Source organism: Colius striatus, chromosome 19 (assembly GCF_028858725.1).
Source record: "Colius striatus isolate bColStr4 chromosome 19, bColStr4.1.hap1, whole genome shotgun sequence".
Lineage (NCBI taxonomy): Eukaryota > Metazoa > Chordata > Aves > Coliiformes > Coliidae > Colius > Colius striatus.
In genome coordinates, this window is record NC_084777.1 from 6,667,997 (window position 1) to 6,695,930 (window position 27,934).

Below are 27,934 nucleotides of genomic sequence, written 5' to 3' on the forward strand. Positions count from 1 at the left end.
CCAGACTGGACCAGGGTAAGGACCAGCAATAAACCACAAGGTCACTAAAGCAGCTTGTCCCTGTTTCCACTCAGAGTGAAGTCCAAGCCCACACTGGTTCCATCCGTTCCAATCCACTAAATATACACTAAAAACCAAGCAGCACAACTTTTCCTTCAGCAGCTCAGAGGATACCTGTATTTCCCATGGAGTCACCCATCCTGGACATCCTACAGGCAAGCAATAGCAGTGCCTTTGTAACCTCTGCAAGGGCACTGGTTTGTTTATAGCCAGGTTTCTAATGAAAGAAGGCTAAAGTGTTTGTTAGTGTGGGTATGTGTATCTGTAGGCTCCTGAGCTCAGTGAGCAAAGGAGAAAAGAAAGGTCCCTGGGATATTCAGCTGCTGTGAACATCATGAAAATGGATGGGTGGATGAGGGGAAAGATCTACTGAGCTTGTAGCTAAGTGAAAGATAGCAACAGGAGTTTAGACTTTGTTAGACCTTGGAGAATCCAAGCTCTAGAGACAACAGGCTCATAGATTGAATTACTTGTAGCAGTATCTTAGGGAATCAGAAGCTCACCTTGAAACCTGGTGGTCCCTGTGCCCCTGGGAGTCCTGGTATGCCAGGGTTCCCTCTTTTTCCTGACATCCCTGTCACACCTTCTTCTCCATCATCGCCCTGCTCTCCCTAGAAAAGAAAACAGAAGAGCTTATGAAACAAGATGCTCTTTCCATCTCTGCACAGCTTCTGGGGAGACAGGGGAGAGGTGTGATTCTGCTGTCAGCAAGCACCATGTGTCTGAGCACGGGTGGGTTTGCAGAGCTGGATGCAGAAGTCTGTGCATGCAGGTCTCTGTCAGGTTAGAAACACCAGTTTAATTACAGACCTGGCCATGCAAAGGCAGCTGCTGCCTCCATGTGCATGTCAGATATGAAGAGGAGCATGTGATCCACTCTGGATACATGTGAACTGGAATATCTATAGCTTGTCTACATCCGTTTCTCCTGTGTTACCTTTTATCTTTCCAGCTCCTAAGTTGCATTTACTGTTGATGCTGTAAAAGTACAATGGCAAGCTCACCTGCACCCCAGGCACACCGTCCTTCCCGGGCACACCGTCTGCTCCAGGGGCACCCTCTTGACCTTGCCTTCCCACCACTCCTCGAGGGCCTGGGAGCCCAAGGATGCCCTGAAATCACAAAGGTGTTAGTGATGGAGCTCCTGGACAGCATTTGCTGGGGAAGAAAGCCTGAATTATTACCCACCGGTGAGCCTCTGCTCCCTGCATTTCCCTGTGCTCCTTGCTTTCCTTTTTGACCCTGCAAGTAAAAACACCAGAAAGACATCTAAAATTGCAGCAGCTCTAGCACAACTCCACTTGGGAGCCTGACTTTAGGGTGTGCTTTTGGCTAACGGTTGGAAAGGGTTTGATAAAAAGGAGATTTATAAAGTCAGTTGCTCCAGCACTGGGGAATGAACTGCTATTTGGTTTTATTACAAGTGATTCTTCGTATGTCTTGAAAGTTCTAGTGCAGGAATGAATAGCTAGAAGGCAAGGACCTACATTTTTCCTAATACAGAGCAGATGAGGACAAATAAAGCAGGATGAACTTGGGGGAGGACACGGTGCACTGGCAAACATTAGAACAAGATGCTTAAAACCTGTGTCCTCTGTCGCTTCGTTGACAGCACAGTGCTGCAAGGAGCCAGCAAGTCTTCTGCAGGGCGTTCAGTAAGAGCTCTTCTCTGAGAGGTAGCTCCCTCTGCTTTGGAAAGTCAATGGAAATGAAAAGGGTATCTTGTGTCTAAAAAAATGCAATGCTGCTTCGTGCATAAAGACGTAAAAGAAATACTCCTGAGGTTCAGTAGCTGTAAAAGGGATTAATTTCTGTAGAATGAATGGAAAACTCAGCCTCATCACCTTCACTAGGGCTCTCTTAGTGAGGTCACGTACTAAGGAACTTTCAAAATGAAGCACTGCATTTTCTGTGCATTGTTTCTCCATCTGCAGAGGACCAGGGAAGCCAGCTACACTAAAGAAATACTCCTGAGGGTGCTTTCTTTGCTATTCATTAGACTCAAAGGCAGTTCCAGATTGTCCATCTATGGGTAGAGTTTATTTATCACCTGGTTTACTCTTTTTGCCAAGAACACCTACTGTAGGTTAAACTATCTTCTGGCATTACCCCAGCAGGGTCAGATTACAAACCTTGACCTCTGCCAAAAGGGAGCAGGAATTTGCTGAGTATTGAGATCACATACTTATGTTTTAGCAAATAAAGTCCCTGATCTGTGGGAACAATTATGAAGCTGTCGTTGTGGCCAGATGCAGAGCCAGAAGTAGGTATGATGTACCCCAACAAATCTTGAAGGACCCATGTATGCTGTGTTTTCTTGCTCAATAAGGGCAAGGTTAGAGGGACTCTCCCAGGAAACATAACTGCATGGATAAATGGACTCCAAATCTGGAAGGTTTCAAGCCAGAAAAGTTTATAGTTCAAGTGAGAGACTTGACTGGCTCAAACCTTGTTAGGGACAGAGACAGCAGCTGTGGCTGGAGGCGCCACAAAGAGCAGTATGGGAAAGAGACACAACCCATGGCAATGACTCAAGACCTGCCCAATGCTCATCATGCCCATCATGCTGGAGCTATATTTGTCTTGATCCTCTCCAGCTCCACAAAGCCAACAAACTATGTGTCTTAGACACTCAAAGACATGTTTATAGCCCTCCCACTAGGTTCTCCACAGTCTTTCAAGGCATAGACTATAGGCCAAATCACACATGCTGGGGAAAAAGAAGACAGTCCTCTTAACATGACATTTTCTTTACACTTGGAACACTAGAAATCCATGCTGCTGAAACCTACCACATCACCTTTGGATCCCTTTGCTCCTGGCTGGCCTGGGGGTCCTGGGTCACCCTATAAGGCACAAGTGAGAAAAATCTGCTTGAAGTTCTCTTCTGGCAGTATTTTGCACGAACTACAAAGAGCAGCACTTTTTGTGGCCTGACAACACTGACCGTATGGAAACAATTCAGGGGAACAGCCTGTGCTCAGACAGGCCTCCTGGGGAAACAAAAGCAAGGAACTGTCTCCAGAGAGCATTTACCAGGGTGTCAGTTGGGGAAGAAGCAATGCTACCCCCTTACTTGGGTGGTGCTTGTGGAAATCCCTCACTAAGTTCCAGATGGCACCTGGGAAATGGTGCTGAGGAGTGGGCAGGAAGGAGCCTGTTTTGAGAAAGGTCCTGCAGAAGCTACATGCAGAACATTTGACACAGGGACTGCATCTTTAGTGTTGGTAACCACCTTCCTTTTGCATGCTGCAGCCCTTTCTTTGGTTTCACCTGAGTGTCAGGTGTTAGAGAGCTACCTATGGAAGATTAGAGCAGGAAGAATTTTTCACTACTGTCTTAGTGGTCTCTTTCTCATCACACACATTTCCACCTCTTCTTCTGGCTATCCAGTTTTTCTTGTGTGTATTTGTGTCAGGGGTAATTTCTGGACTAATACAAAAGAAATGAACACACCTGCAGAGCTCTCCTTCATCAGCTTGTTTCTAATGACTCTTTACTAAAGACAATCCAAAGCTCCTGCTTCCACCTGAAACACTGACATCTGAGGGGCTACCACCCCTCAACATCAATGCCATCCAGAGGAATGCAGCAGCTCGGCCCATTTCCAGGCCATATGACAAAGCATTAAGACTTTACCCCAAAAATAGACTCTGTTGTTCTTCCAAGTGGCCCTACAAGGAATGGGAATCGATTCAACTTTTTTTCCCCAATACAAACTACATTTAATGTGCTGCTGCACTCACAGTTGCAATAGTCACACATACAACTCAGACACTGCTGTGAATAGCAAGGGAATAAAAAGTCTTTTCCTTAAATATGGATTGAATTTAGTGATTCATAAAGACACTGGCTTGGGAGTGAGCACCATGCAGGCAGAATAACACAGTCTCACCTCATGCTGGACCACCAACCACCGGCAGTATGCAAAATGTATCATGTCCAAGCAGACACTTCCACTGTTATTGTCACTTCTCACTGACCACCTCCTAAGATTTCCAGTCTCTTTTGGATCATTTAGAAAAGACAATTTTGGGGACAGGCTCCTGGGAGTGGCCCCATTCTGTCACCCGTTTATTGGTCTCAACATGACACAAAATGCACATTCTCTGGGCCTGGCTTCTGGAAGCACAGATGTTGAATTTCACAGGTCTCCACACATTCCTTACTGCAGTCCTCCCTACCTTTTTTTGCACCTGTTTTTCACATGCATGTGACATTGGGTAGCTTACAATAAAGCAGAATCTCTTACAGGTAAGCCTTGCTGTCCAGGTTTCCCTCTTTCTCCATCAAGCCCTTCTTGACCCTTAAATAAGAAACAGAAAGGGAACACATGTTTATTCTTGAGTACTTTTGTGGCAATGAGAAGCAAAAATGGATGTAACATCCTGTATGGGGCAGAAGAAGATAGACATAACTGCATTCTGCTAATACAGAGATGTTGAAGCTCTTGGGTAGTGTACATTCTCCCATGGATGTGCATTGGAAAGAAATAGCTAAGAGGAACTGCTAATCCCCATCTAAGCAGTGAAGGCTTTCTAATGCAACCCTAAATACACACAGCACTAATGTAAGTGAACAGTTGGAGACTGCTGTCCTACAAGATAGGGTAGCAGCACTGCTACCATGGTGAATTTCAGCTTCTCTGTATGTTACTGTAATGGATCACTCTGAACCACAGCTGCTTTTGGACAGAGGTAAGACAGTTCATGGAGCCTTGGCAAATTAACAGCAATCAGCTGTTGCCCTGCAAAGAGGGCAGCAGAAGCACAGGGGAGTAATTCCTAACCCTGGTCTTGCTTTTGAGAGAAATTCTGCTGAGATTTTGGAAACTTCCAGGCTTCCAAGTTAACAGTTATCTTCCCATGAAAGAGTCTACAGCCATGAGCACAACAGCCTTGAGTTCTGTCCAGCATTGACACAACCTCTCTTGCACACATCTTCCCCGTGGCATTTCCTTGATAATCACAAACACCTCTGATGAGGTGGTGCTGCTCAATCTTTCAGTCTGGTGTGCTCAGGCAGGTGCACACCATTGTGAGCTGCTGACATGAAGGACCTACATTTCCCTTCAGCAAAGTTTTTACCAGTTTACATAAGGATATCTGAATTACTCCTTGTCTGAAACACAGCCATGTTCAGTGGCTGACAAGGGAGAACAATAGATTATGAATTGTGACTACTAGGTAAAGGGTAGGTAGACCTTCTGTGGGCTGATGCAAGTTGGAACCCCTTCCCCAAGACAAACATTTCTGAATCATGTATTTGGAACAGGACTCACAGGATAACCAGGGTCTCCAGGCTCCCCTCGATCACCTCTGTCACCAACAGGGCCCTGTAACACCAAAACAAAGAGTTAAGAAGGATGGAAACAGTCTGTCATCCACAATATCTCAATGGCTTATGTATACTCTACACATAAGAAAGCAATCCAACCAATCCACCTGCAAAAATCAGGCCAGGATTGATTAGAGAAGGGATTTAACATCTTACTCTGTCTCCAGGTGGTCCCTGTGGTCCTTCTACCTTCCCATCATCACCTTGTTCTCCCTGTGAGTGAGAATGCCAGTATTAATACAGACAGCAGATTCTATGGCAGGTGCTTCTGTACACATCCAAACCAGTCCTCTCACATCATGGGCTCCTGAGTCAAAGCCTCTGTTAAATTTACTAACTTTGCATCCAAACAAAGTCTAAACAATATTTTTGGGGTTTTATTCTTCACAACCTGAAGCACACAGACTACTCCCTAAAGAACCAGGTGCAAAGGGTTATCTTCATCAGTTCCTAAAGGTAAGCAAGAAGCATGTCATTATGACAATGCAGGAAACAGCTCCCTGCCTCTCCATTTTATTACCAACAGTCAAACCCAAGCACTTGAATCAAGCACTTCCCCACTCTAGCTGAGTGCTGCCTGGGCTGTCAGGGGAACAAGGGTGCTCTGGCTGGGCTCCCTGGTTTTGTGTCACCATTGTGGGCTTGTCTTGTGTTTGATCAGGTGAGAGGGTCACTCCCTCACACACTTGCTGCATGAGCAGCTCCACTCGATGGGATGGAGCTCAGAGCTCATGGTTTGGCTGGTAGATAACATCACCCAGATTATTTATAACTGAGGTCTCTAAAACAACCACAGAGAGATCCCTCAAGACTTAACACAGACACTATCTTTTTAAACTCTGTTGTACAAGTCACTCAGGGTCATGGTGTCCTATTTTCTCTGGAGTCTCACTCAGAGAGTTTTGTTGCTCCCCACAGAAGATAGTTACATTCCAGCTCCTCCAGCACTCTGGCTCCTTGGGATGAATATGTCTCAGAGTTCCTTTGATGTTGCAGCTACCAGAGAGGAGGTCTAGGGGGTTCTGGCACAGTGGAACTGCTGTGGTTGGACTGCTTGGGGTGCTCCTGGAGCCTTGAACATTCAAATCTCCATAGCTATGCAGAGCCAAGTTTTCCACAGGCTTCTGTAGCTCTCAGTGGTTGCATCAGCCCTTTCTGGTCTTTGACTTTTTCTCTGGATTTACTCTCATCCTCTGCTTGAGGTGCAGCTGCTGATAGCAAGAGTGTTTGGGCAAATTCTTACTGATTCTTCCTCTGGGAGAAGGCATTTGGGGTGCTTTGTTTGTATCTGATATTTGGTAATGACACACCTGGAGCAGAGAATAATTCTCAGTGAAAACACTCAGGTAGTGTAGCCAACAGCTTTTTCTCAGCAGGGACTAGGTCACAGCTGAGACACACTCTGACCCACACTGATTTCTCACTGGCTGATCACCAATATTGACATTTACAGCTTCAGATTTGGCAAACTCTCTTGCAGCTACTCAACAGGTAGCAAAGAGCTCGATGCATCTCTCTCCATGAAACGCTTGCTGACAGTGGCATTTCCTTTCTCTGCTGTGATGTGTTGAATGAATGTTCAACATTCATGGATTCAGGATTCAGGATTTCATATAAACTCACAGGTTATGGTCACACTGTCCTTAAGAGATTGTGTGCTGGGTAGGGAACTCCAGCATGCTTGTCTGGGGTTTTGGGGAGGTATTATAGTAGAAATATAGGGAGAAACTGTGCCAGGATGGCTTGAGAATATAGTACTGAGTAATGTAGAGAGAGAAATTTGGGTGGCAGAAGTAGAGAGGAAGGAAACTAATGTCTAACAGGCTCTGCCAACAGATTCCAGTGCTACTGAACTTGCTGGTTGAAGTCAGCAGCAGAATACCTGGCAACTGGTTTGCTTTCTAGTTACTATCAAAGGAATGTAGGCTAGGAGGGAAACAAAGACATGATTTCTAGTCTCAGGGAAAAAAACTCAAACCAGAATCCCAATATAGGCACTACTGTGCCAAAGTCTTGACACTGATTGCTTCTTCCCAAACACCTTGTCATTTGAGAGCTGAGAGGAACGTGATGAAGTCAAAGCAAGCTCATAATTCTGTTGACCCTTGAAGAGCATCAAGACTCACAGACTTTCTTGCCAAAGCTGAGTTGTGGCTTTGTGTCCCCTTAAGTGTAATTCCCACCTTGTCCCTTGTCTTCTGACTGAGAAAACCCTACAGCCTGTTCAGCTCTAGGACTGCAAGACTGAGCTCTTCCAGGACTTCCTGATGCCTTAGCTGCTCAAGAGGGAGATGAAAGGTCTGCATTAATTCTTTGGAAAGTTGCAGTGAAAAAAAGTTAGAGTAAAGGGCAGCAAAGTAAACATGTTGGAATACAAATGGAAAATGCATGGAGAAGAAGGGAAGGCTTGTTGTTGTTGGCTCCTGTCCCAAAGTGAGATACACCAGTTTGTAATTTTTAAAAGGATCCCATCTGGACTGCTTTAAGCAGCTGCCAAGTGCAGGCGTCTGCTCGGAGCAAGTCCTCTTTGAGGAGCTGTAAACGTATGAAACGCCGTGGAGTAGCTGGCTGGTATGGCACAAGGGAGCTGGATTCCACAGTAATGCCTCTCACCAAGCTGCTTTCTTCTCTGCAAAAGAGAAGACCTTTCCCATTATATATCTTCCTCCTTCAGCACAGTGATGTTTGCCACATTGTTTTAAGCTCACAGAGCAGTCACGGTCTCGTTCTCGTTTCCTCTTCGTTTCTCAGATTCAGGCTTCCATTTCATGTTCACATGCATGTGTGAGGTCTGGAGAGAAGGAGTCTGGTCTATCCTTAGGCTGGGATCCAGGCAACTCTTAGGAGATAAGAGGAAGGATGGATAAGAAAACTTAGAGGCAAGACTTCAGTGGGGCACCTGGATGGTGCAGGAAGCAGCGCTGGAGGCTCGGCACGTGACGCTGTGCTCTCTGCGTTCAGAGGAGCTGCTCCCCAGCACGGCGCCAGCAGACCTACTGACCTTCCAGGAAGATGTGAGTGAGCTCTGGCTGGCAATGGACATTAACAGACCTGACTGTTCTCAGCAGGATGTGTTACATGTTTTGGTGTCCTTCTCAGGCTTCAGCTTGGATACTTGCATGTAGAACTGATTTTATCATCAGCCTTGCTGTGCTCTGATGACACAAGATCCACGTTACCTCTGAATTCCTTCTCCTAGTGTCTGTTTGCAGGAGAATGTTTTGTTGGTGAAGGACAGAGTGCTTCAGATTAATAATCTGGGGACCATTTACCATGGAAATGATGGGAGCTTTCAAGAAAAATGGCAACTTTCAATATTCTAAAATGAAATCACCAGCTGCAATTTAAACAACAGAGATACATGTTTGCACATCTCTTACTCCTTCTGCTGTAAGGCCAGTGGCTGATCCTGGTTTTGGTACTCATGACTCACAACTTTCTGCCAAGATACTCGAGTTTCAACAGTGGGACTGTGAGAAACCTCTGCCCAGGCAGAGGCTGATAGGCTGTGCTTGGCCAACACTTGCCACTTCGTGCATGGCTTCTCAGCACAACACACCTGAGGAGGAATGCTGCTCAGGAAGAGCAAGAGATACAACTTGGGAAGTGGATGAGGCAGTGTTAGAAAGAGTAGAAGATGAGAGGAAATTCAGCAAGGCAGTGACAGAGATGCAGAGCAGCAGCAACATCACCAGCTGTTCCTCCATGGAGGTGTTTCAGCAGCAGGAAATGAGAGGAAAAGGATCATGACCATTGTTCAACCCCAAAGCAAAATTTCTGAGGCATGGGGAACACCAGAGTTGACCCCATCCCACTGACTCCCAGCTGCCAGCACCAAGGTTCACTGCTGCACAAGGCAGAGCACAGGGAGTGACGTGAAGAGGGTGTCCTGCGTCTGCTGAAGGCACGTGAGGGGCTGCAGAGAGTGGAGCTGAAGCCAGCTGGGCCCAGCCAGCTCTGCCAACAGGAAACCATTACAGTGTGAGTCACTTCTCCAGCCTGAGCTGGTTATGGCCGTGCTGACTCAGCAAAAGGGGAAAAACACAAGGGGAACGCTGCTGTGGAAAGAGGCTCTGACTCATGCCAGCTGTGGCAAGGGGCTCGTGGAGGGGTCAGGGGGATGAGTGAGGTAAGGAGAAAAATGCAGAGGAGACCAGTTCTGCCTCACTTATGACACACTACTGACTGATTTAAGCACAGATGGGCAGGTTGCTGAAGATCAGCTAATTTGTACAGGATGTTATTCTGAGTTGATCACAGAAAGCTGCTAATCTGATCTCTTATGAGTTGGGGATTGAGTAAAATTTCTGTGGATGTAGGAAAAACGAGTCCCCAGAATGCTCAGCCACCTCAGCACAGGCACAGGGGGTCTGGAAAGCACGTGCTGGTGGCATGGGTGTCCCAGCTCTGAATTGCAGAAGCAGAGCTGCAGCAGGAGTTATGTAGGTGTCCATGCAGTAGGAGGCACCTCTGCTTCTGCCACAGGTAGAGGAGGAGAGTGCAGATGTATGGGTGGTATGGCAGTGGGGCAATTGTCTCCACACCAGCTCAGCTTCCATGCCAAGGGAAGTTGTGAGATGGCTAAACTCTGCAAACTTACCTTTTCTCCCTTTGGCCCTGGTGGTCCAATTGGTCCTGGTGGTCCTGCATGTCCCTGTGGAGAGCAGATGGCATGTGAGGAGACAGGAAAGAGCCATTTGACCAAAGGTCTTCTCTGGTTTCCCACTAGATCTCATAAGCCCTGTTGTGCATCTGAGCTCTGAAGGGACACATGGGTCGTGGCAGAGATGAAGCAAATGCATGTGGAGATGTTGTGATAGTGCAAATGGAGACTAAAGAAAGAACTGAACTCAAGATCAGAAATAAATCATGGTTTAAGAATGATTTTGCATCCTGTAATGGCAGTTTTGTTGCATTTGAGAACAGATAGAAGCTGGAGGATGAAAACAAAAGCCTTACCTGGTAACCCTTTAGGCCAGGTTCCCCTTGAACACCCATCCTTCCTGGAGCACCCTGGAGGAGCAAGCACAGAGAGTACCATGTGGGCATTACTCCACAACGAGAGGATGCACTGGGATATGCAAAGCAAAGCTCAGCACCACATGGGAATGCAGCCACCTGGCCACTGGTGAGCTTTACTGCAGCCACCTGAAAGGCTTTAACCTCTCACACATGGAGAGGGATGCTACAAGTCCATTCTATGCCTTTGTCAGCCTGTAGCAGTAGGTTCTCCACCTCATTCAGATTTGCTGCCAGAAATGGCTGCACTGTTTGTACTCTTCATCTGCCCTTCTGATGTCTTTACATCCAAATTAGCTTTGTGCTAGGAAGTCCACCAGCAAGACCATTCTCCTGCATGACCTAACCCTAAACTCTTGGGAGGAAATCTTTCAGCATGGTTTCTGAAGCCACAAAAGGAGTTTTCTGAGTTGTGGTAAGGGCACTGCAAGAGCTGTTTATTGCATCTCTAGCAGATTGAATCAAGGGGTTGAAATCAGATTAAAGCGAATTGCAAACTTTCCACATAATCCCATTTAGTGTGGAAGAAAACCCTTTCCACAAGACAGAAGTGTGTTCAGTCCAATAAACTGCTGCTCAGATACTGCTTTGCTTCCTTGCAAAATAACCCATGGAGGTTTTGCTAAAAAATATGAAGGGAAGATGTGTGGGGAGGCCATAATTTTTAGTGCAGGAAAACACTATCAACAGAACTGTTACTCCATCACTCGTTTGCTACTGTTCTGAAACGTCACCACAATTCCTGGTTGACAGATAACTCCTGCTTTCTCACTAAGTTCTACCAAATATAGTGCAAGAAGTTTCCTTTCCAGCCTGCAATGCATGAGGAGATATTTAGTAAGTGCTGCTGCTGTCCCAATGCATTTGACTCCTATGCCTAAAGCAATTCATCTTTTTACCTCTCTCTGAAAGCCTCACCTTCAGTCCCTAACTCAAACCCTTTCCCATGCTATATCTCTTCTTGCTGCAAGTGTTTTAGATAAGTAGATCAAGAGTGGGTGTAGAAACAGGGCAGAAGTCCAAGGCAGAGTTCCTTACAACGACACAGTTTGACTTGGAAGCAGCTCTTGCTATGAGTGTGCAGTCTCAAAGGGAAAGATCTGAGCAAAAAATAGCTTATCAGCTCACTCCCTTCTCAAGAAAAATCCCCAAGATTTCAGCCCATCTGGGGAGCTGTGAAGAACCACCACAGTGCCACGTGAGCTGGGTTCACGGGGCACCAACACAACCACCACTACTGAGACCCTCCTGTGCTGCTCAGAGGTAGTGTTAGGCTGTTTTGGTCAGTTAAACTCATCTAGCATCACTTTCTGTGCTCTAAAGCCTCTGTTGGGCTCTCTGCTTCCTTCAGGCCTGAGCCCACCACTGCTAGTCACGTTTCTGCACGTTGTGTTGAACCGTTTGCAGAGCTCTTCTCACCATAGGTCCCAGGGTACCTCGGGATCCTTTAGGGCCTCGGTTCCCCTTCGGCCCCTCCTTCCCTGGAGCTCCTGTCTCGCCGAGCTGCCCCTGGTAGCCCTTGCTGCCCTGCACAACAAGAGCATGAATGTAGGATAAAACTGCTTCTACAGATTAAATATCAAAGATGAGCAAGGAAAGGGAGATCAGAGCAGGAGATGTTACCATCAACAGGAGATGTTATCATCAACGAGACATGTTCCTACCTTCTGGCCAGGTTTGCCCTTTTCTCCTTGTTTTCCTGGTTTCCCTTCTGGTCCCTAGAAGAACAAAAAAAACCCTGTTGGAATAGGAAAGCAAAGAAGGTCCATCCCAACCAGCCACTCCCTGGTACACTCAACTCTGACAGCATCCTCACCTATCCCATCCTATTCCCAACAAGGAGGCCGGGAAGTCATCCTGATAAGGCCACGATTCACAGCTGGACTATGGCAGAGTTTGTTCTTGAGCTGCTTCAACAAGGAAACCTCATTGCTTCGCTGTGCCCAGATGACTGTAGGGCAACACAACTGAAAGATGGTGTTTTTTATGTTCATATCACATGTTAAAGACCAGTGGGTATGGAAAACTGCCATTCAATGTGTCCATCTGTCCTCAAGGATGCAAAAGGGGGATCTCAGAAGAGCTCCTTCAAGACAGCACCCACTGAACTCAAAAATAGTACCTACCCAGCCGGGGATCTCAGAAGAGCTCCTTCAAGACAGCACCCACTGAACTCAAAAATAGTACCTACCCAGCCACTGATACAGAAAAGCTACTGCTGCAGAACCTGCACCCCTCCTTGCATGGACACAACAGAAGTTAGCTGTGATGAGCAACTAAATAAAGCACTCTCCTTAGGGAGCCCAGGGAGCTCAATTTTTCAGTGTTTGACCTCGTTGGCTGCAAGGCAGACAACATATTTTAGATTTGACAGAAAGAAGCAGAAGTATCATTGAAGAAAATAACTCATGCTTTTTGGCAAGTGTGACAAACTTTTCAACAGCATCTACACACCCACACATCTCTGCCTCTGCTCTCCCACTCCTAGTTACAAGGGTATAATGTTCACCACTGTGGATGCTGCAGTCTCAGCTGAACAAAAGCAGCTTACAAAGCTGGTTGTATTGGAGGGTTTTCACTCTGATCTGAAACATGGGCCTCATAAGTGCCTGCTCTTGACACAAAGGAGCAATTCAGACTTATTATAGCCCTAAAGAATTGTGCCAGTTCTTCACTTCCCCAAAGGGAAGTGTTTGACTCAAGTCAAACATTTCAAGAGCCCACTGTTGCCAACACTGTCAGAGCTTCACAAAGGACAGGTCCCTGCCGAGGAGTACACTGGTCCTGTTCTGCTGTTCCTTCCATGCTGCTTGGGGGTTTTTGTTTGCTTGGTTTTTTTCTGCCACTTTCCAAGAGAATACTTGTGGAATTATTTTCCCACAGACACAGAGCAGCCACAACACATGATGCACTGTGGGTGCCAAACCTCCAGCGTCACTCACATGATGTACACTTTTGACAGGAGTATAGAGAAATCCTCACCAATGAAAGCATCAACCTGGGAAATGGCCATGCCCATCGAGCCTTACAGCTAGCTCAACACCTGACCTGGTACCACATCCCCCAGCTTCTCCACGTGTCGGTTGTGATGAGTGTGGTGAAGCACCAATAATGCTCACAGACTCTGTTCTGCAGCAATACCGTGGTGCTTCGTGGTTTGAAAATCTGGAGGGTGGATAGTGGAGTCACTCACAAAACATTACTGTCAAAACAAGAGGTGAATGAATAAAGATACAACTGGGATTTCTAATTAGTTGCATTGTGGTTTTCCATCAGGCTCCCTGGACTCTGCACTAAGATCTTTTAGAAGCACAGGCAATAGATGCTTCTTGCAAAGTCTATTCCTGGCTCCAGTGATGGCCAAGCCCTTGATCTTCTCCATCAGAGTAATTTGCACAGTCAGATAGGCTCCTGAATTGCTGTGCTGTAACAGCTCTTGAAACAACTACTTCCATGTACCAATTCCATCCCCAGGATGAGGGTGTGTTACACCACACATAAAACATGCAGATACCAGTGCAGGGATGAGATATGCCCTGTTATCATGGTACAGGATGGACCCCATTCACAGGGGAGATCATGAGGATCTCATAGCTACTTCAAAAGAGTTTGAAGCACAGCTTGGTTATCCCCACTTGGATACATCTCCCAAGGAATTAATGGCTGAAACTTGCATCCCCCTGCACTGGGGAATGTCTGTGTTTTTCCAGAAGACAGGTTCAGGCCTTAAATCTTCCCATTTGAGAAACAATATTTCCACACTGCTCTTAAAATCTGCCAGCACTGAAGTTTGTCATTGTACCCACAATCATGGAGTACAGATACAGGGAGAAAGTCATCTGTGAGAGGGGAAAAAACCCCAAAACAAAACCCCAACTTTGAAAGTCCCAGCCATGCTCACAAAAAAACCCTGATCCACAGAAGACTGTGCCATGTTTAAACAGATTCTCATCTGTCTCTGGGTTCCTTCAGCTTGTCTTTCCCTCTTGGTAGAGACTGAATACAGTCATGGGCTTCAATAAACTCCCTGTACTGGCTTTTCCTCTTAGGATGTGTTGGCCTCATTGGGCTGGGATAGTCATCCACTCCAGAAGGCTCTCCTGGGCCCTCCAGCTGGGGTGCAGCTCCTTCTTCATTGCTGGAGAACAAAACAGATCTGGCAGCATCTCCAGCTCTTGTCAGTGATAGTGAGACCAGCTGTCACTTGCAGTAAACCACGAGGACCTTCCTTTGAACCTCCTTCACTGCTGTTCACTCATCTGCTGGTTAAAAGCTTTGCTGGTATAAATAAATGGGTCACAAACTGTGCTGGTGACACCGTCAGCAGAGAGACGTGGCTTGGATCTTGCAGCCTGAGTCACCTCCTCAAATGGAGAAATCTCTATCAGCAGAGGCTCCTTCTGTGCTCTACCAGTTTGCTTTCTAGGACTTTGGCCAGCAGAGCTTTGCTGGTGAGTGGGAAGCCTACCATATGGCTGGTTTTCCTGGATGTGCTCTCTCCAACTGCACAGGAATTTTGCCCAGATGAATTGAGAGGCAGCTCAACACTTGCCCGGGGTTCCCAGATATGTGATATCTCGACTTGGGATGTTCCAGATGTGGTTACTGTTTGTTGCAATCCCAGATGGTCACAGGGCACACAGATAGTGGTCTGCACAGTTCCCAGAAATCACCCCACTCTCACATGCCACACATTACACAGGCAATAACAAGCCCAGCAATGACTTTGGTAGCCTTCAAAAAAAAGGTCAGAACCTTTCCATTCTTCTGACTCAACCATCAGAAATGGAAAAATCAGGCCCAGAACACAGAGGGGAAAAAGATGAATTCAGTGAGATTGTAACTTCATCCAGAGTCTCCAAAGTCCATCAGGAATCTAAGCTGCTTCTGGTACCTCCTTCACTGCAACGTCAAGTTCTCAGGGCTCCTACTCTTTAGCAGAGAGAGCAATGAGAGGCAGAAAACATACAAAAGCCTATACATAAGAATAATTAATTCCAAGTTCTTTTTGCTGGATTCAGATCAGTTGGGTTAGTGTGCCAAGGCACCGAACACTTGATGCTTTTATTCTCGGGGTTTGTACACATTTTGTTGTATGCTTTGGGTTACTGGTTTGCTGAGAAAACAAACCTTTCCAAGCTTCTTCTGTGAGTGGGATTATTTTTAAATGGTGTTTTCTCTTTCTCTGCTGCACTCCTCACTAGAGAAGCGTGTCGGTACCTTCAGAAGACGATGGCATTTGCGACCAGGGACAGTGGAAAGCAGCCGTTTTACAACACCACAAGCCTTCAGGTGTGCCAAAATATCCAAGGAAAGCAACAAAATTATCATCTTGGGTCTTGCATGTTTAAAATTTCATTGCCAACTTCAGCAAGGACCTAATTTTATAAGTTTTTCTTTTAGCATGGCCTTAGATATTCCTCTGAGGGAAAAGCTGGATGGTTTATTTTCTAATGCATATTGATTAATTTTTAAGAGAAAAAGAGGCTTTCAGCTGCTGATGGCCTTATCAAGTCTCTTGCATGGAGCAACAGTAACATTTATTGAGTGCAAACAGATGAGCAGCCCAGCTTTACATTCTCAAGACATCAACAGTTGAAGTCTCTGTTGCAACAACATCCAGAAAAACAAGATCAGGAAGTTGAATGAACTGCAGAGAGACACATCCCGAATGGAGCCAAGCAACAAACACTGCTAAAATCCAGCCCCAAACTTCCCCCACATCCAGTGATGTTCTGCTGCACACTTTAGATCCAGCAAAATGGTTACTGAGACGTGACACCATCCTGGTTTGGCTCATGGGGAACTGTGGGTCCTGGCGCTTCAGAGGATAGATAAGATTGTGCTTTGCTTGCAGACTTACAGCACAGTACAGGAGGGAAGCTCTAGGAGGGCACAGTACTGATGAGGGAGCTTCCCAAAGCCCATCTCAGGCAGGTTCAGGATCACTCAGGACTGTTTTGGAGCAGGAACATATTTGCAAGTCTGTTCATGTGAAGATTTTTAAGTGAAGGTCTGAGGTCACTCCTCCCTATCAAAACTGAGGCAGGAAGAAGTGCAAAAACCAGAATGCAGCTACTGAGTAAAGAAAAGACAGGGCCAATGGTGAAGGGGAAAAACACCCCAGTGATAGTGCCAATAGTGACAGATACTGAGTCACAGGACATAGAGGGGGCAGAAGAGCTAAAGCAGTGATAAAGGTAGGAAGCATGAAACATAGGAGGACCGTGCCCGTGTTGTTTAGGGCCCAGCCAGAGAGCTCATTTAAAGGGAAATGAAAAAGCCCCATATAATTTCCTACTTCTCAGCAATGCCTCCATATGAGAACCTCTGCTTAATAAGCTTTGATCGAGAGAAGCCTCTCCCCGTGGAGGACAGTTCACCAGCACTCAGGAAATTAGTGGGATTATTGGGGCTGGGCATTTGAAGACATAAATGTTTCAGATTTATAAGAAACACATTTCATAATGACTCTGCCTAGCAGTAGTTTGGAAGGGGAGGAGACAGAGCAGCACCTCCTGGATGAGTATGGGGAAAGAAGAAAGGGTCAACTGTTCTCTGGAAGAAAGACCTGATTGTACTGTGAGGTTCTGAGGGCTTCACTGGGATCACTGGGAAGCAATGGGCTCTTGGCCTCCTTGTGGAAACCCAAGTGGTGAGTGCAGGTAGAGCTGGGTCAGTGCAAAGAAAAAGAGAGATGGGGAAATGTTACAAAAAGATCTGGGATGGAGAGACTAGAGCTAGGGTGACTATGACTTTCCTTTCAGCTGAGGTGCTCAGCTTAAAACATGGAATCCAGCCCAAAATCTTGTATCTCAAACTCTTCGCTTTAGTGCAAATTCTTATCTGCAGGTGTTGCTCTGAAATATGCCAGTTTAGGTTTTGTGGATGAGGTCTATTTCATTTAGTTTTTCTAAGCAGTCACAGGGGAAGGCAGTGAAGAGAATCACATAGAGAGCAGTGCTGTGTGCTCTGAGCTGCTCTGGCATGGGCTGATAGCCCTGAACTGCCACTAATTTGTTGTTTCTGGGAAAATCCCTTTTTTTCCCCTCTCTTTGCCTCTATTTCTTCTTTTCTAAGGAAACACAGGAGACAAAAGTGCCATCAAAAGGCTTGATGGGTAGGGTGGGAAGTGCAAGAAAAGTGCAAATTCTCATCCCCACTGAGCTGTGAAGCTTTTATACAGATGACACCAAAAGGCTCCACAGAATGAGCCAGTGTTGGAGGCTGGAAACTGGAAAGAAGGAATAGACAGAACACTTTGTCAGTGTAACTCCAGTTTACACTGACGAGCACTACTTGTGCTCTTTTTTTCCTCCCCTAAACAATAAGGGTTAATATCTTCCTTTTGAAGGACACAGATGCCCTGGGGTTGTGGAAGAGGAGGGGAATGAAATCCTGCCTTGCAATAAGGAGGGGAATCTTGGAGTAACTGCCCAAAAAGCCTCCTTCATCTGAGTCAGGAAAGAAACTGTGCCAAGTCAATGGGATTCATTTCAAATTCTGGCTCATTTCGACTCCTATTAACTCTAAACCAAGACCAGCTGGGATCAGGCTGCCTCCCCCAGCAGCAGAGAGAGCAGGCAGAGCTGGGCTGCAGGGGTGAGTGGCCCCTCGGCTGCAGGAGAGCTGCCTCAGTCGCTGCAAGCAGCGGTTCCCTGAGGGCTGGGGGAGCTCTGTGATTCCCTGCAGGATTCCCAGGGATCACAGGCAACCCTGATCCACTTCAAAGGTTTCGATGGACTAAGCAGGCTGAGTCACAGCTACCAGAATAGCAGACAAGGAGGGAAAAAAGCCCCCACAATAACATCTCCCAAACAACAGCATCCAGCATGTACCTCGTCATAAAACGGGATGTTTAGACTTCCCCAGAAGAGGCTGAGCCTGGGGCCACTGTGATTCACTGGTTATGAAAGCAAAAGGAGAAGCTGATTACAGCTAAGGGCAGAGTTGCCCAAGGTTGACAACATTGCTCCTAGAAGGGGAAGGAGAGAAACCTGTGGACTGCAGCTGTGCAGAGGCACTTGCCCTGACCCTTGCTCTGGCTCTATTCAAAGCAAAGGGTTTAAACACGTTTGACTACATTCCTGAGCAACTTTACTTGCCTTTGACTTTTGATGCAAGGCAAATACCTGCTTATGGCTTTGCTGGATATGGGTCCACACCAGCAATGATACTCCACGGATGTTACACAATGACACACCGTGGCCAAGTGCAAGCACCTGCAGCTATAGAAGTTGGACCTCAGTACAGCAAGTGGCCCAGCTGATGTAGCAGCTACTAGAAAAGACAGGCTGTAGGGCAGGAGAAGTATGTCCTGTCATGTCCCTTCCTCCAGTGTGCAAGGCATAGCTGTGGCTTGGGATGTGGATGATGTACAGGCTCAGGAGACATTCAGCTCTGCAGCAAAGGGCCCATGCCTTTTGGCAAGCCCAGCTGTCTCAGGAAACATCTACTGAGAAGTCTGTCCTGTTGGCCAACACTGCCCATAAAGAACCACTGCTTAGAGCACAAGAGAGCTGCAGAGCTCCTGGTCCCTCTCTGCCACCAACCAACCTTCTGCATGACCCCAGGCACCGACTTGATTACTTTGTGCATTTACTGCTAATGCATTCCAGGGCAAGATGAGGAATAACAACACTAATTTCCTAGATTAAGGACGTGAGGAGCTGGCTGTTACCAGTGACACACTGCTGGGGCTGCCACAGCCCTTCCTGGCATGCTGAGCCCAGTGTTCTCCATCCCTCCTGTTGAGGGAGTTTAAGGAACTGCTTTCAAGCAAAAGCTCCACAGACAGCTTGTAGAGCAGGGCATGAAAAACATCTCTTCCAAGAAACAACTGCTCAGCACATTATCAAAGAAAAGAGCAGATTCCTGCATGGAGAGCAGAGAATAAAACCAGAAGCAACTCCAGGATTGTCCTTGGTCAGGCTTGGGGTGTTCAGGGAGCCATGTAAGTGATGTGCCACTGCCAGCTGTGGCTAAGCTCGTGCTCAGAGTCAATGGCTGGATTCAATGACAGCAGAGCAAGGCTCTTTGTTGCAGAAAATCATTGAATCATGTTTGTAGTGGCAGGAAACAAGAGAAGAACAAAGAGCAGAAAACCACTGTGGGACAAATTCTGCTGTAAGTGACGTTTGGACAACTTTGTAATAGAGCAGTGTGTCAGATGAGAATGGGCTCCTGCTCTGCCCTGGCATTACAGAGCCCAGAAACAAGCTCCATCTCAGTTGTGACCATGGCACACCATTTCTGGAGTGACTCTGCTAGCTCAGAGCATAAGGTCCATCCTGGCCAGCAAGTCCCCCTTCCACCTCAGGACTGTAGCCTGCAGATGATGGAGAAACAAGAACATGATGAGAAGGCTGATGTCCTCAGGACACCATCCAGTCCTGTGTGTGGAGTTCCTGCCACTCTGGAAAGCAATGTGGCCGAGACCACAGTGCTGGAGCCAAGAGCCACGAGTTCATCCAGTACTCTTTACTGGGCTGGATACTGGCTTTATCCTTTTCAAAGCACTACAAGTTCCCTCAAAAAAACCTTCTCAGATCTCCACCCCAGCCCAGTTCTGTCACTCTGCCCTCCTGGAGAGCAAATGAAAAGACTTTGGACTTGTTGCATCAGAGCAGAAGGATTTACCAGCCCTTAGAGCAATTTTGGTCTGTTGGTGCACATCTGCACCACACAGCAGGTCTGGCACATGCAGCCACATCTTCTCTGATGTAATTGTTTATGGCAATTTATACCATTGGAGCGTCTGGCTCAAAGCTTTCCGAGTCCTGACGTGGCTTGAATGACACTGCAGATAGGATTTCAGGTTAAAAAGGAAGTGGAAAAAGAAAAGAGCTCAGCTCCCAGTTTTGCTGAACAACGAGGGATTTTCTTGTTTCAGAGCATGTTGTATTTTATTACCTACAATTGCTTTCCTGGAACTGTAAAAGCCTCACTATCAGATGTCTGCCTTGTATGACAACCAGCACATTACGAAAACCACAGTGCACAGCTGGAAACCCACCACCTCCCTCCTGCCAACTGGCTGAGGCCTTTCACACAGGCACCGGTGGAGCAGTTGTCCTCCAAGGGAAGAGCTGAAATGCTCTGTTTTCTATAGGTGGAGAGGAGAAGCACAGGAACACTTTTGGTGGGGTTGCTCTCAGAGACCACTTGCCTATGTCCAGATTGCTGGTTGCATACCAGTGACTTCAACCTTTGGCTCTTATCCTCCGCTGAGAAGACAGGATTGACTGGCAGCCAGATCCTTTGGAAGTGCACATTACTCTCCAACAATGCTCTTTGGGTATTTCAGCCTCTGTGGCACTATGCCCTCATACCCTTATGGGTCAGCAGACAAGTTATCTTTCTGTTTTGCCAAACTACACCATGACAGTTGCATTGCTGCTGGACACCTTGCCAGGCTTCAACAGGCCATTGTATCTTCCAGCCTCTCCACAAACTGCAGAGACAGATCCTTGTCCTGCCCTGTACATTCAATCTGAGTCTCCAGCAGACAAGTCCTGCTCCCCACACTGAGATCTGGGTCTCCAAACAGTCTCTCTGAATGGAGATGATCAAACAGTCTCTGATGCTCTGCAAGGGGAAGAGATTTTCAGCTCTTTGCTGCTCAGACAAGCCAACCAGAGGTCAAATGGCCACATCCAGAAGAGAGTCAAGGTTGAGTGAAGGCAACAAGTTTGTATTAGAAGAAGATGGAAACCACTGGAAGGAGATAAGAATCGAGACAGCAGCTCAGGAAAGGTGCACATCTCATGTGGTTTTTGAAACCTCCAGTGGATCTTGCACTCATCTGTGTGTTTAGTGTTTCAGGTCCTCTGATTTCCCTCTTCTGTCCAGTGGGACCACTGGCCCATCCCTCTGCTGAGCAGGAACTGGAATTGAACGGAGCAGTCTGAACTTGGACAAAGTGACCAAAAGATAGAGGATAATTGTGTATCTCAGCTCCAGCTGCCTTGAGCCCTGCCAGCCACAGCTGTGAGACTCATGGCCCATCTCAGTTGCCAGGTTTGTTTGCTGAAATCCACTGGCTTTGAAACACGTATAAACTACCCCATGAGACTCGGCTGGGGCCTCCCTGCTGCTTTTGTTTGAGATTTAAAACCACAGTGGAAAGGGGTTTTCAGATATGTTAATTCTGGAAATGGCTGAGCCAAGTTAAAGCTAACTATCTTTGCAAAATGTTTCTGGAGCACTCAGGGAAGTTTGGTTGTGCTCAGTTGGTAATGTTGGATCAGCATTGGGATGGCTTTCTGCTGCAGGGATGCTCACTGGGTGATGACTCAGAAAGGCAGCACAGACCCTTTATGTCTCCTCTAGCACCTGTGAAGGTGTTCCAGCACATCCCTTCATCTGCCATTTCCCAGGGAGCTCTATGACTGCACAGACTAAGGAACTGCTAATCTCTTTTTCCATCCACCATACTTTCCCATTGCCACGTGGCATGCCCTGTAAAAGTTCTCCAGCTTCTACCTGCTCTGTAGCTACACAGGGCACTGCCAGCCCTTGCTTTGCCCCAGGCCAGTGAGTGTGCCAATTGGGCTGCAAATGCACCAGCAATAAAGGCAGGTCATTTTGAGAGCAACTGGTAGCATCATTTCCTACATCTGTCAAGGGGACACTTGATACTGAAGTGTCATGTTCCTTTAGACATAAGCAAAGTAAAGATTAAGACTAAACATGTTCTTGATGTTAAGGAAAAATTGTCAAGAAGTGGTGTAGCTGCAGGAATTTGATGAGAAGGTTTTTTCCAGAGGCTGTTCCTGTTTGTGGAGGGCAGGTCTCTGTGGCTCTCTAGTGCCAAGGCAGAGGACAACACAAGGCTAAGTCAAAGCATAGGAGAAGCTTGTCTCTATGTCCACGACTGCAGATGGGCATCAGCTACCTTGAGCTCATATGAATCTCTTCCAGAAGTAGCAGATGAGCTATGCACTCCCAGAGGGAGGTTGGTTTGTTGGCACAGGTAACTAGACAGACCCTTGTGTGTGTCTCTCCCACCAACAGCACAGAAACATCAACATCTCCCCTGTCCACTTTGCAGGTGAGCAGGCTGTCTCAACAATATTGGAGCAGAAGCAAACATCTCTAGCCTAGGGAAAAGTCAGTGGATCCAGGCAGGAATGCAGTGAAGCAGAGATGGAAGGACTCCTGGGTGTCATGCCAAGAGAGACAAAATGAAGATGCCATAGCTAAAGATGAAGTTCTCTTGAAAACCATCTGAACTAAGTATTGGACACGATAAAATTATCACATTAGATGTATTAAAACCACATGCAACGTGTAATGTGTAAACAGACACTATCTGCAACACACCCAAACCCAACATGCCTCGTCCCTGCAGTGCAAGTGCCTCCACACCTTCCCCAGGCAACTTCCACACCACGCTACAAATCCTGGACAGGAGTTTGTCACCATGAAACTTTGGCATTTGCTCTCAGGTGAATAACTTCATGACTTTTCCCTGACAAGATTTGTTTTCTTTGCCCAGCAGCCTTAAAAATCTCCTTAAAAAAACGTGTTGGTGGCTGTGTGTGTGGTGGCTTTTGTGGCCTGTTTTGCAGAGGATGGGCTGGCTCAATGTCCCAGCTTCCAATCCTCAGCTGAAAAGGAGGGGGTTGCAGTTATCTCTAGTGGTTTGCATCTCTGAGCTGTAAACTTTATCTTGGCAGAAATCTAAGCAAGATCCTACTGCTATTTGCATCTTTTCTCCATGGGAAGGTGGGATAAAAGTCTCAAAGAAAAAGAAAGGGGAAGGGAAAAATCATTTGTACCTTTGTCAGAAGACCTCCATCTTTCAATTACCTCAGCAAGCACAGGAACACCAGCCTATGTTTTAGGTAATATCCAGGCATTTGGCAGGGGAGGCAGTGCTATCTGGAGCCTACTTGGGGCTCTGAAAGTCTGCTTGAGTTTAGACATAAGGATATACAAAGAAGCATATTAAAATAGAAGATGGAAATGTAGCACTGTGCAGTAAAATATAACCCAACAAAAGGGAGTGATTATGAGCAGGAATCTTGGCTCTGTTGACTCTTTTTGAAAAATAAACCAGAAAATGGCATCATGTTCCCAGGGACATGCTGGCAACCAGCAGGAATGGGGTCTGACAGAATCTATGTTTGATACTCCATAACTTAATATGGCTTTTGCACGATTTTAGTGTTTTTATTGGTCCTTAAAACATGCACAAAATAAACACGTGAGCCAGCCAGAAGTATAGCACATGGAGTACAGCAGATGGAGGGCTGGGTGCTGAGGGCCAGCCGTGCTAGCCTGCAGCTGGGAGAGAGCTGAGGTATTGGGGACCATCCCTGCAAAGAGCTCCCTGTGGGTACAGGGGTCTGTGGCCAAGGATGACCTTATTTAGGGCAGACCTACAGCCTTATTCTGCACGTTTATGGTGCTGCACTGCAGTACTAAGCCAATGTTTCCACTTTCTAGTCAAGTCAGTGCTCAAATCCCAACCTCAGCCCAAAAATAACAGAAAACCAGCCACTTTGCTGCTTCCATCCCCTCACACCCTTCTCCCTGCCCTCCTTTTATCCAGCCACAACGTCACCAAAGGGAAAAACATGCTTCAACATTGAGCATCCACCCAGTGCTCAGAGGTACCTGCCTACACTGCTGCCACCCGTCCATCCATTTCAGAGCTGCATTCAAACTTGGGCTACCCATTCCTGCCTGCATGCCTCCCAGAGGTGTGTAGGGTGCAAGCTGGCATATTCTCTAGCTGCAGGAGGAATAAGACTTGTGCTTCAGGCGAGCACAGGCTCCAGTCAGGTTGGCTACACCTGACTCAGCCACGCTATTGCTTTGCAGAAAGAGCCTTGTGAGTCCATGCTGCTGACAACTTTGACCCCACAATAATAATTACAATGAATAAATTGTGTCATCAAGCTGATAAACTCCACATTTCAAGCAGATGAGCCTGACCTGGCTTGCACAGCAGCCCACTGAGGCACTGGGCAGAGTTAATCTCCATCTGGCACCACAGAACAAACTCCAGGCCAGACCTTGCCCAACTCCTCTGGCCCTGCAGCTCTTAGCTCAGAGCCAGAATGACATTTTTCCTTTCTGTGCACTGAGATCAGACCTCCAAGCAAACCATGCATGCCTAGGATATTTATTGAGGATTCAGGAGTAATTTCCTGATAATTTCTTGTGTTTGTTTTCTATATTTAAAAGGAAAACCTCAGATGGGAAAAACCAGAAGTAAGTAAGTAATCACCAAACAGAAGTGAGAGGAAGCAAAAGGTGGTCATTTCCAAACTCCAGGCCAAGGCCAGCTGTGGCAGCTGAGGGAGACCCAGATCCTCACAATCCTGTCATATCCCTCTCTGATGTCCATTTTATAGATGCAGTAGAGAGACCCACTGTCCCAAAACCCACTGCAGACCAGACGTGGGAAGTGTGTGTCCTGACTGAAAGATCAAACTGTCTCCTGGATGTAGCTTTCACAAAAATAACATACTTTACAACAGCATTTGCAATAAGTCACATCTCAGATGACCTCCTGCCCTAAGCAGTGTCCTGGTTCACTACCTGCTTCTCCCTCTCAATCTGCCCCTAAATGTTTTGCTGCAACATGGCATGCCCTGGTCCAGGTGTATTCATGTTTACAGTACGTACTGTAAAAAGAAAATTACTTGTCAAAAGAAAAAAGAGGAAAAAAAGCCTATTTATTTCTTACCTGGGTTTAAATATGATCCAGTTTCCCAGACACAAGACCACAGACTCTTTTTTGTCCTCTTATTGCAAAAAGATCCCACAGGATCAGAGAATCCCAGCATGGTGGGGGTTGGAAGGGCCCTCCCAGAGCTCACCCAGCCCAACCCCCTGCTAAAGCAGGTTCCCCTCACTCAGGGAGCACAGGAACATGTCCAGGTGGGTTTGGAAACGTCCTGAGAAGGAGCCTCCACACCCTCCCTGGGCAGCCTGGGCCAGGGCTCCCTCACCTCAGCATCAAACAAGTTTCTCCTCATGTTAAAGAGGAACTTCCCGTGTTCCAGCTGATGTCTGTTACTCTTTGTTCCATCATTGGGCACTACAGAGAAAAGACTGTCTCTTCAGATGAGCTGGTTTGCCTTCTGCAGGCTGGAGCTCACCATGTGCCAGCTGTGCCCTGCTGCCTGAGCTGAGAAGCACATATTGCACCTCACATACTGCACATGCTGCATCTCACATACTGCACCTCAGGCAGCACCATACTGCTGCAGCTGTTCAGAAGGTTAAAGTCATCTTGCACACAGGGATTTGAGATAAGAGCACACAGCACACTGCTGATCCTTCTGGGGCAACGTGCAACTGCTAATTGGGAAATCAGAGTGCAGGTAGCCCTATGGAGAGCACAGGAGCTGTGCTGGGCCAATTCCTGTACCCCAGTGATCTGAGACATGCCTGTGCAGCTGTGGGAGGAAAGCACTCCATTCCCACAGCAAGCCATGGAGCAGCTCTGGGGGTGAGCAGGCTGGTTTTGCAGACTCACTCGGACACCTGTGATGCCGGGATATCCAGGAGGCCCTTCTTTTCCCTTCAGTCCTTCGTTGCCTTTTTCTCCTTTCTCTCCTTCCAGGCCTTGCTCTCCTTTGTCTCCCTGTAGAAGAGAAGAGGGTGGGAGCTTTTCATACCCACACAACACATGGGTCACTGTACATGGCTCTTGCAAGAAAAAACCCCACCACATAATTAATATTTCAGGAGTCTGAGAGGAAGAGAGCCTGCAAGCAAGAGGATGAATGAGGATGACTCATAATACACTTGACATTTAACAAAATGAGAAAAAACAGGTTTCTTTTTATTAAAGTCTCTTGGCTGGAGGAGAAGGAACTCCCCCATTACACAGGGTAATCTGAACCCCTTTGCATCTTCTGCAATAAGGTCTGAACTTCCCTCATGACTGAGAACCTGAAAGTCTCCCTTGCCTCACCCAGAAGCCCTGAGCTCAGAATGCTGAAAGGCTTTTAATAAGATGGGTTTGTCTGGAGCGGCTGCTTGTCTCTTGCTGCCAAATGGGAATCAGCCCAGGGCTCAAATAAACCCTGTGAAACAGTGTCATCTTGCCCCTGTGAAGCATTTGTGGTCTGAGCAGTAGGTATCACATCAAATCACTGTTCTTATAGTTGATGGCATAGAATTTTATGGAGAGAATCAAAAAGACCAATTCTATACTCACAGCAGCACTTTCACTTGTGCAACCAACCAGCCTCAACAGTGACTGTTTTTCACTTGCACCAGCATCAGTGAAAGCACAGCAACATCTCTTCTGGTTAAATGCTCCTGCAGTGATCAGCAGCTCTTTTACTGTCCAGAGACACATTCAGGTTGAAAAGATCTGGTTTGGTTCAAGAGCTCTTGGGGACAGTCAGAGGTGGCAAAAGAATACAGAAGTCTTGACTGCCTTTAAGGAGAAGTCTTTTGGTCCAACATTCAGAGATAAGCAGAAGTAGAGACACATGGCAAATAGTTTAACTAGAATGAAGAAAAAAACCTACATTGTTGTGGGACCAGCTGCTTTTTTTTCTTTTTTCCATGGAACAAAACTATTGGCCTGTTTGGAAAGGCCAGCTGTGCAGGGACAGAAATCAGAATCCTGTTCCAAAGGCAAGGTAGCAAAGTCACAGCAGCTAGGATGGAGTGCAGAGCAAGCCCTGAGCGAGCTCCTGGGCCTTTGCCAAGAGGAAGGGGATCTGGTTTTTTTTTCACTTGCTGACAATGTTCTGGTCAGTGGTGCAGGGAAAAGCGATGGACAAGTCTTGATTTCCCTTGTCAAGCTCAGGAATTCCTGATTAGCTGGAAATTTAATCCACAAAGACTCAAATAAAACAGACAAATTGCTGGAAACTAGATTTTGAGGAACCTGACCTTTTCAGGGATCTGATCAGATGCCAAAAATGTGGGTAGAGGAGTGAAACAAGAGGAGTCCACGATGTGTGCTTGCAGAAAAAAGCTCCTTAGAGGGAGCAGGGCAGAGGCTCATTGCACAGAGGACCCAAGAACTCCCTTGGCTTCAATCTGGCCCTGGGAGCCACAGGGGCCTGAGTGCAGGGAGATGTGTGTGAGAGCTGAAACATGCCAGGAGAGGGAGGTTTACCTTGACACCGTCTGGCCCGGGCGGCCCGCTGTCCCCTTCCAGCCCTGGCTCTCCCTGTGAGACAGAAGCAGCACCATGAGGCTGTGCCTCAGCATCCTTTTTTTTCCCCCACACTTTCTGCAGCTGACTCGTGGCAGAGAGTCAGGCTGCAGTGACAAGAGCCCAACCCTGCACTTTGACACATGTCCTAACTCATAGTCTAATGCTGACCAAGCTCTTTGTGGGCCAAGAGCAGGAATGCAGCCTCTTGCTTTACTCTGAGCCATAGTTTCTCCTCCACAGACCCCACTACTGGCCTGTGGGAAGATCTCCCCCCCTGTGTTGAAAAGGGGCTCAGTCTGTATTCATTTCACCTGGGGCTTCCCCATCCAGCTTCAACAACTGACCTTAGTCCTGAAAAGGGATAAGAGCCCCTGT

The 27,934-nt window shown here is 47.0% G+C and overlaps 1 protein-coding gene across 1 annotated transcript in view; it reads right to left on the reverse strand.

Annotated features, from left to right (window-relative positions):
• COL27A1 (collagen type XXVII alpha 1 chain) overlaps window positions 1–27,934 on the reverse strand; it is a 154,816-nt gene that overhangs the window by 10,546 nt on the left and 116,336 nt on the right. Inside the window, exons 36-48 of the mRNA XM_062011295.1 lie at window positions 27,518–27,571; window positions 25,913–26,020; window positions 12,081–12,134; window positions 11,836–11,943; window positions 10,357–10,410; window positions 9,998–10,051; window positions 5,554–5,610; window positions 5,342–5,395; window positions 4,313–4,366; window positions 2,853–2,906; window positions 1,249–1,302; window positions 1,065–1,172; window positions 564–671 (exon numbers count right to left, since the gene is read on the reverse strand). Of these exons, the coding sequence (XP_061867279.1) occupies window positions 564–671; window positions 1,065–1,172; window positions 1,249–1,302; window positions 2,853–2,906; window positions 4,313–4,366; window positions 5,342–5,395; window positions 5,554–5,610; window positions 9,998–10,051; window positions 10,357–10,410; window positions 11,836–11,943; window positions 12,081–12,134; window positions 25,913–26,020; window positions 27,518–27,571 (921 nt within the window). The remainder of the gene's footprint in view (window positions 1–563; window positions 672–1,064; window positions 1,173–1,248; window positions 1,303–2,852; window positions 2,907–4,312; window positions 4,367–5,341; window positions 5,396–5,553; window positions 5,611–9,997; window positions 10,052–10,356; window positions 10,411–11,835; window positions 11,944–12,080; window positions 12,135–25,912; window positions 26,021–27,517; window positions 27,572–27,934) is intronic.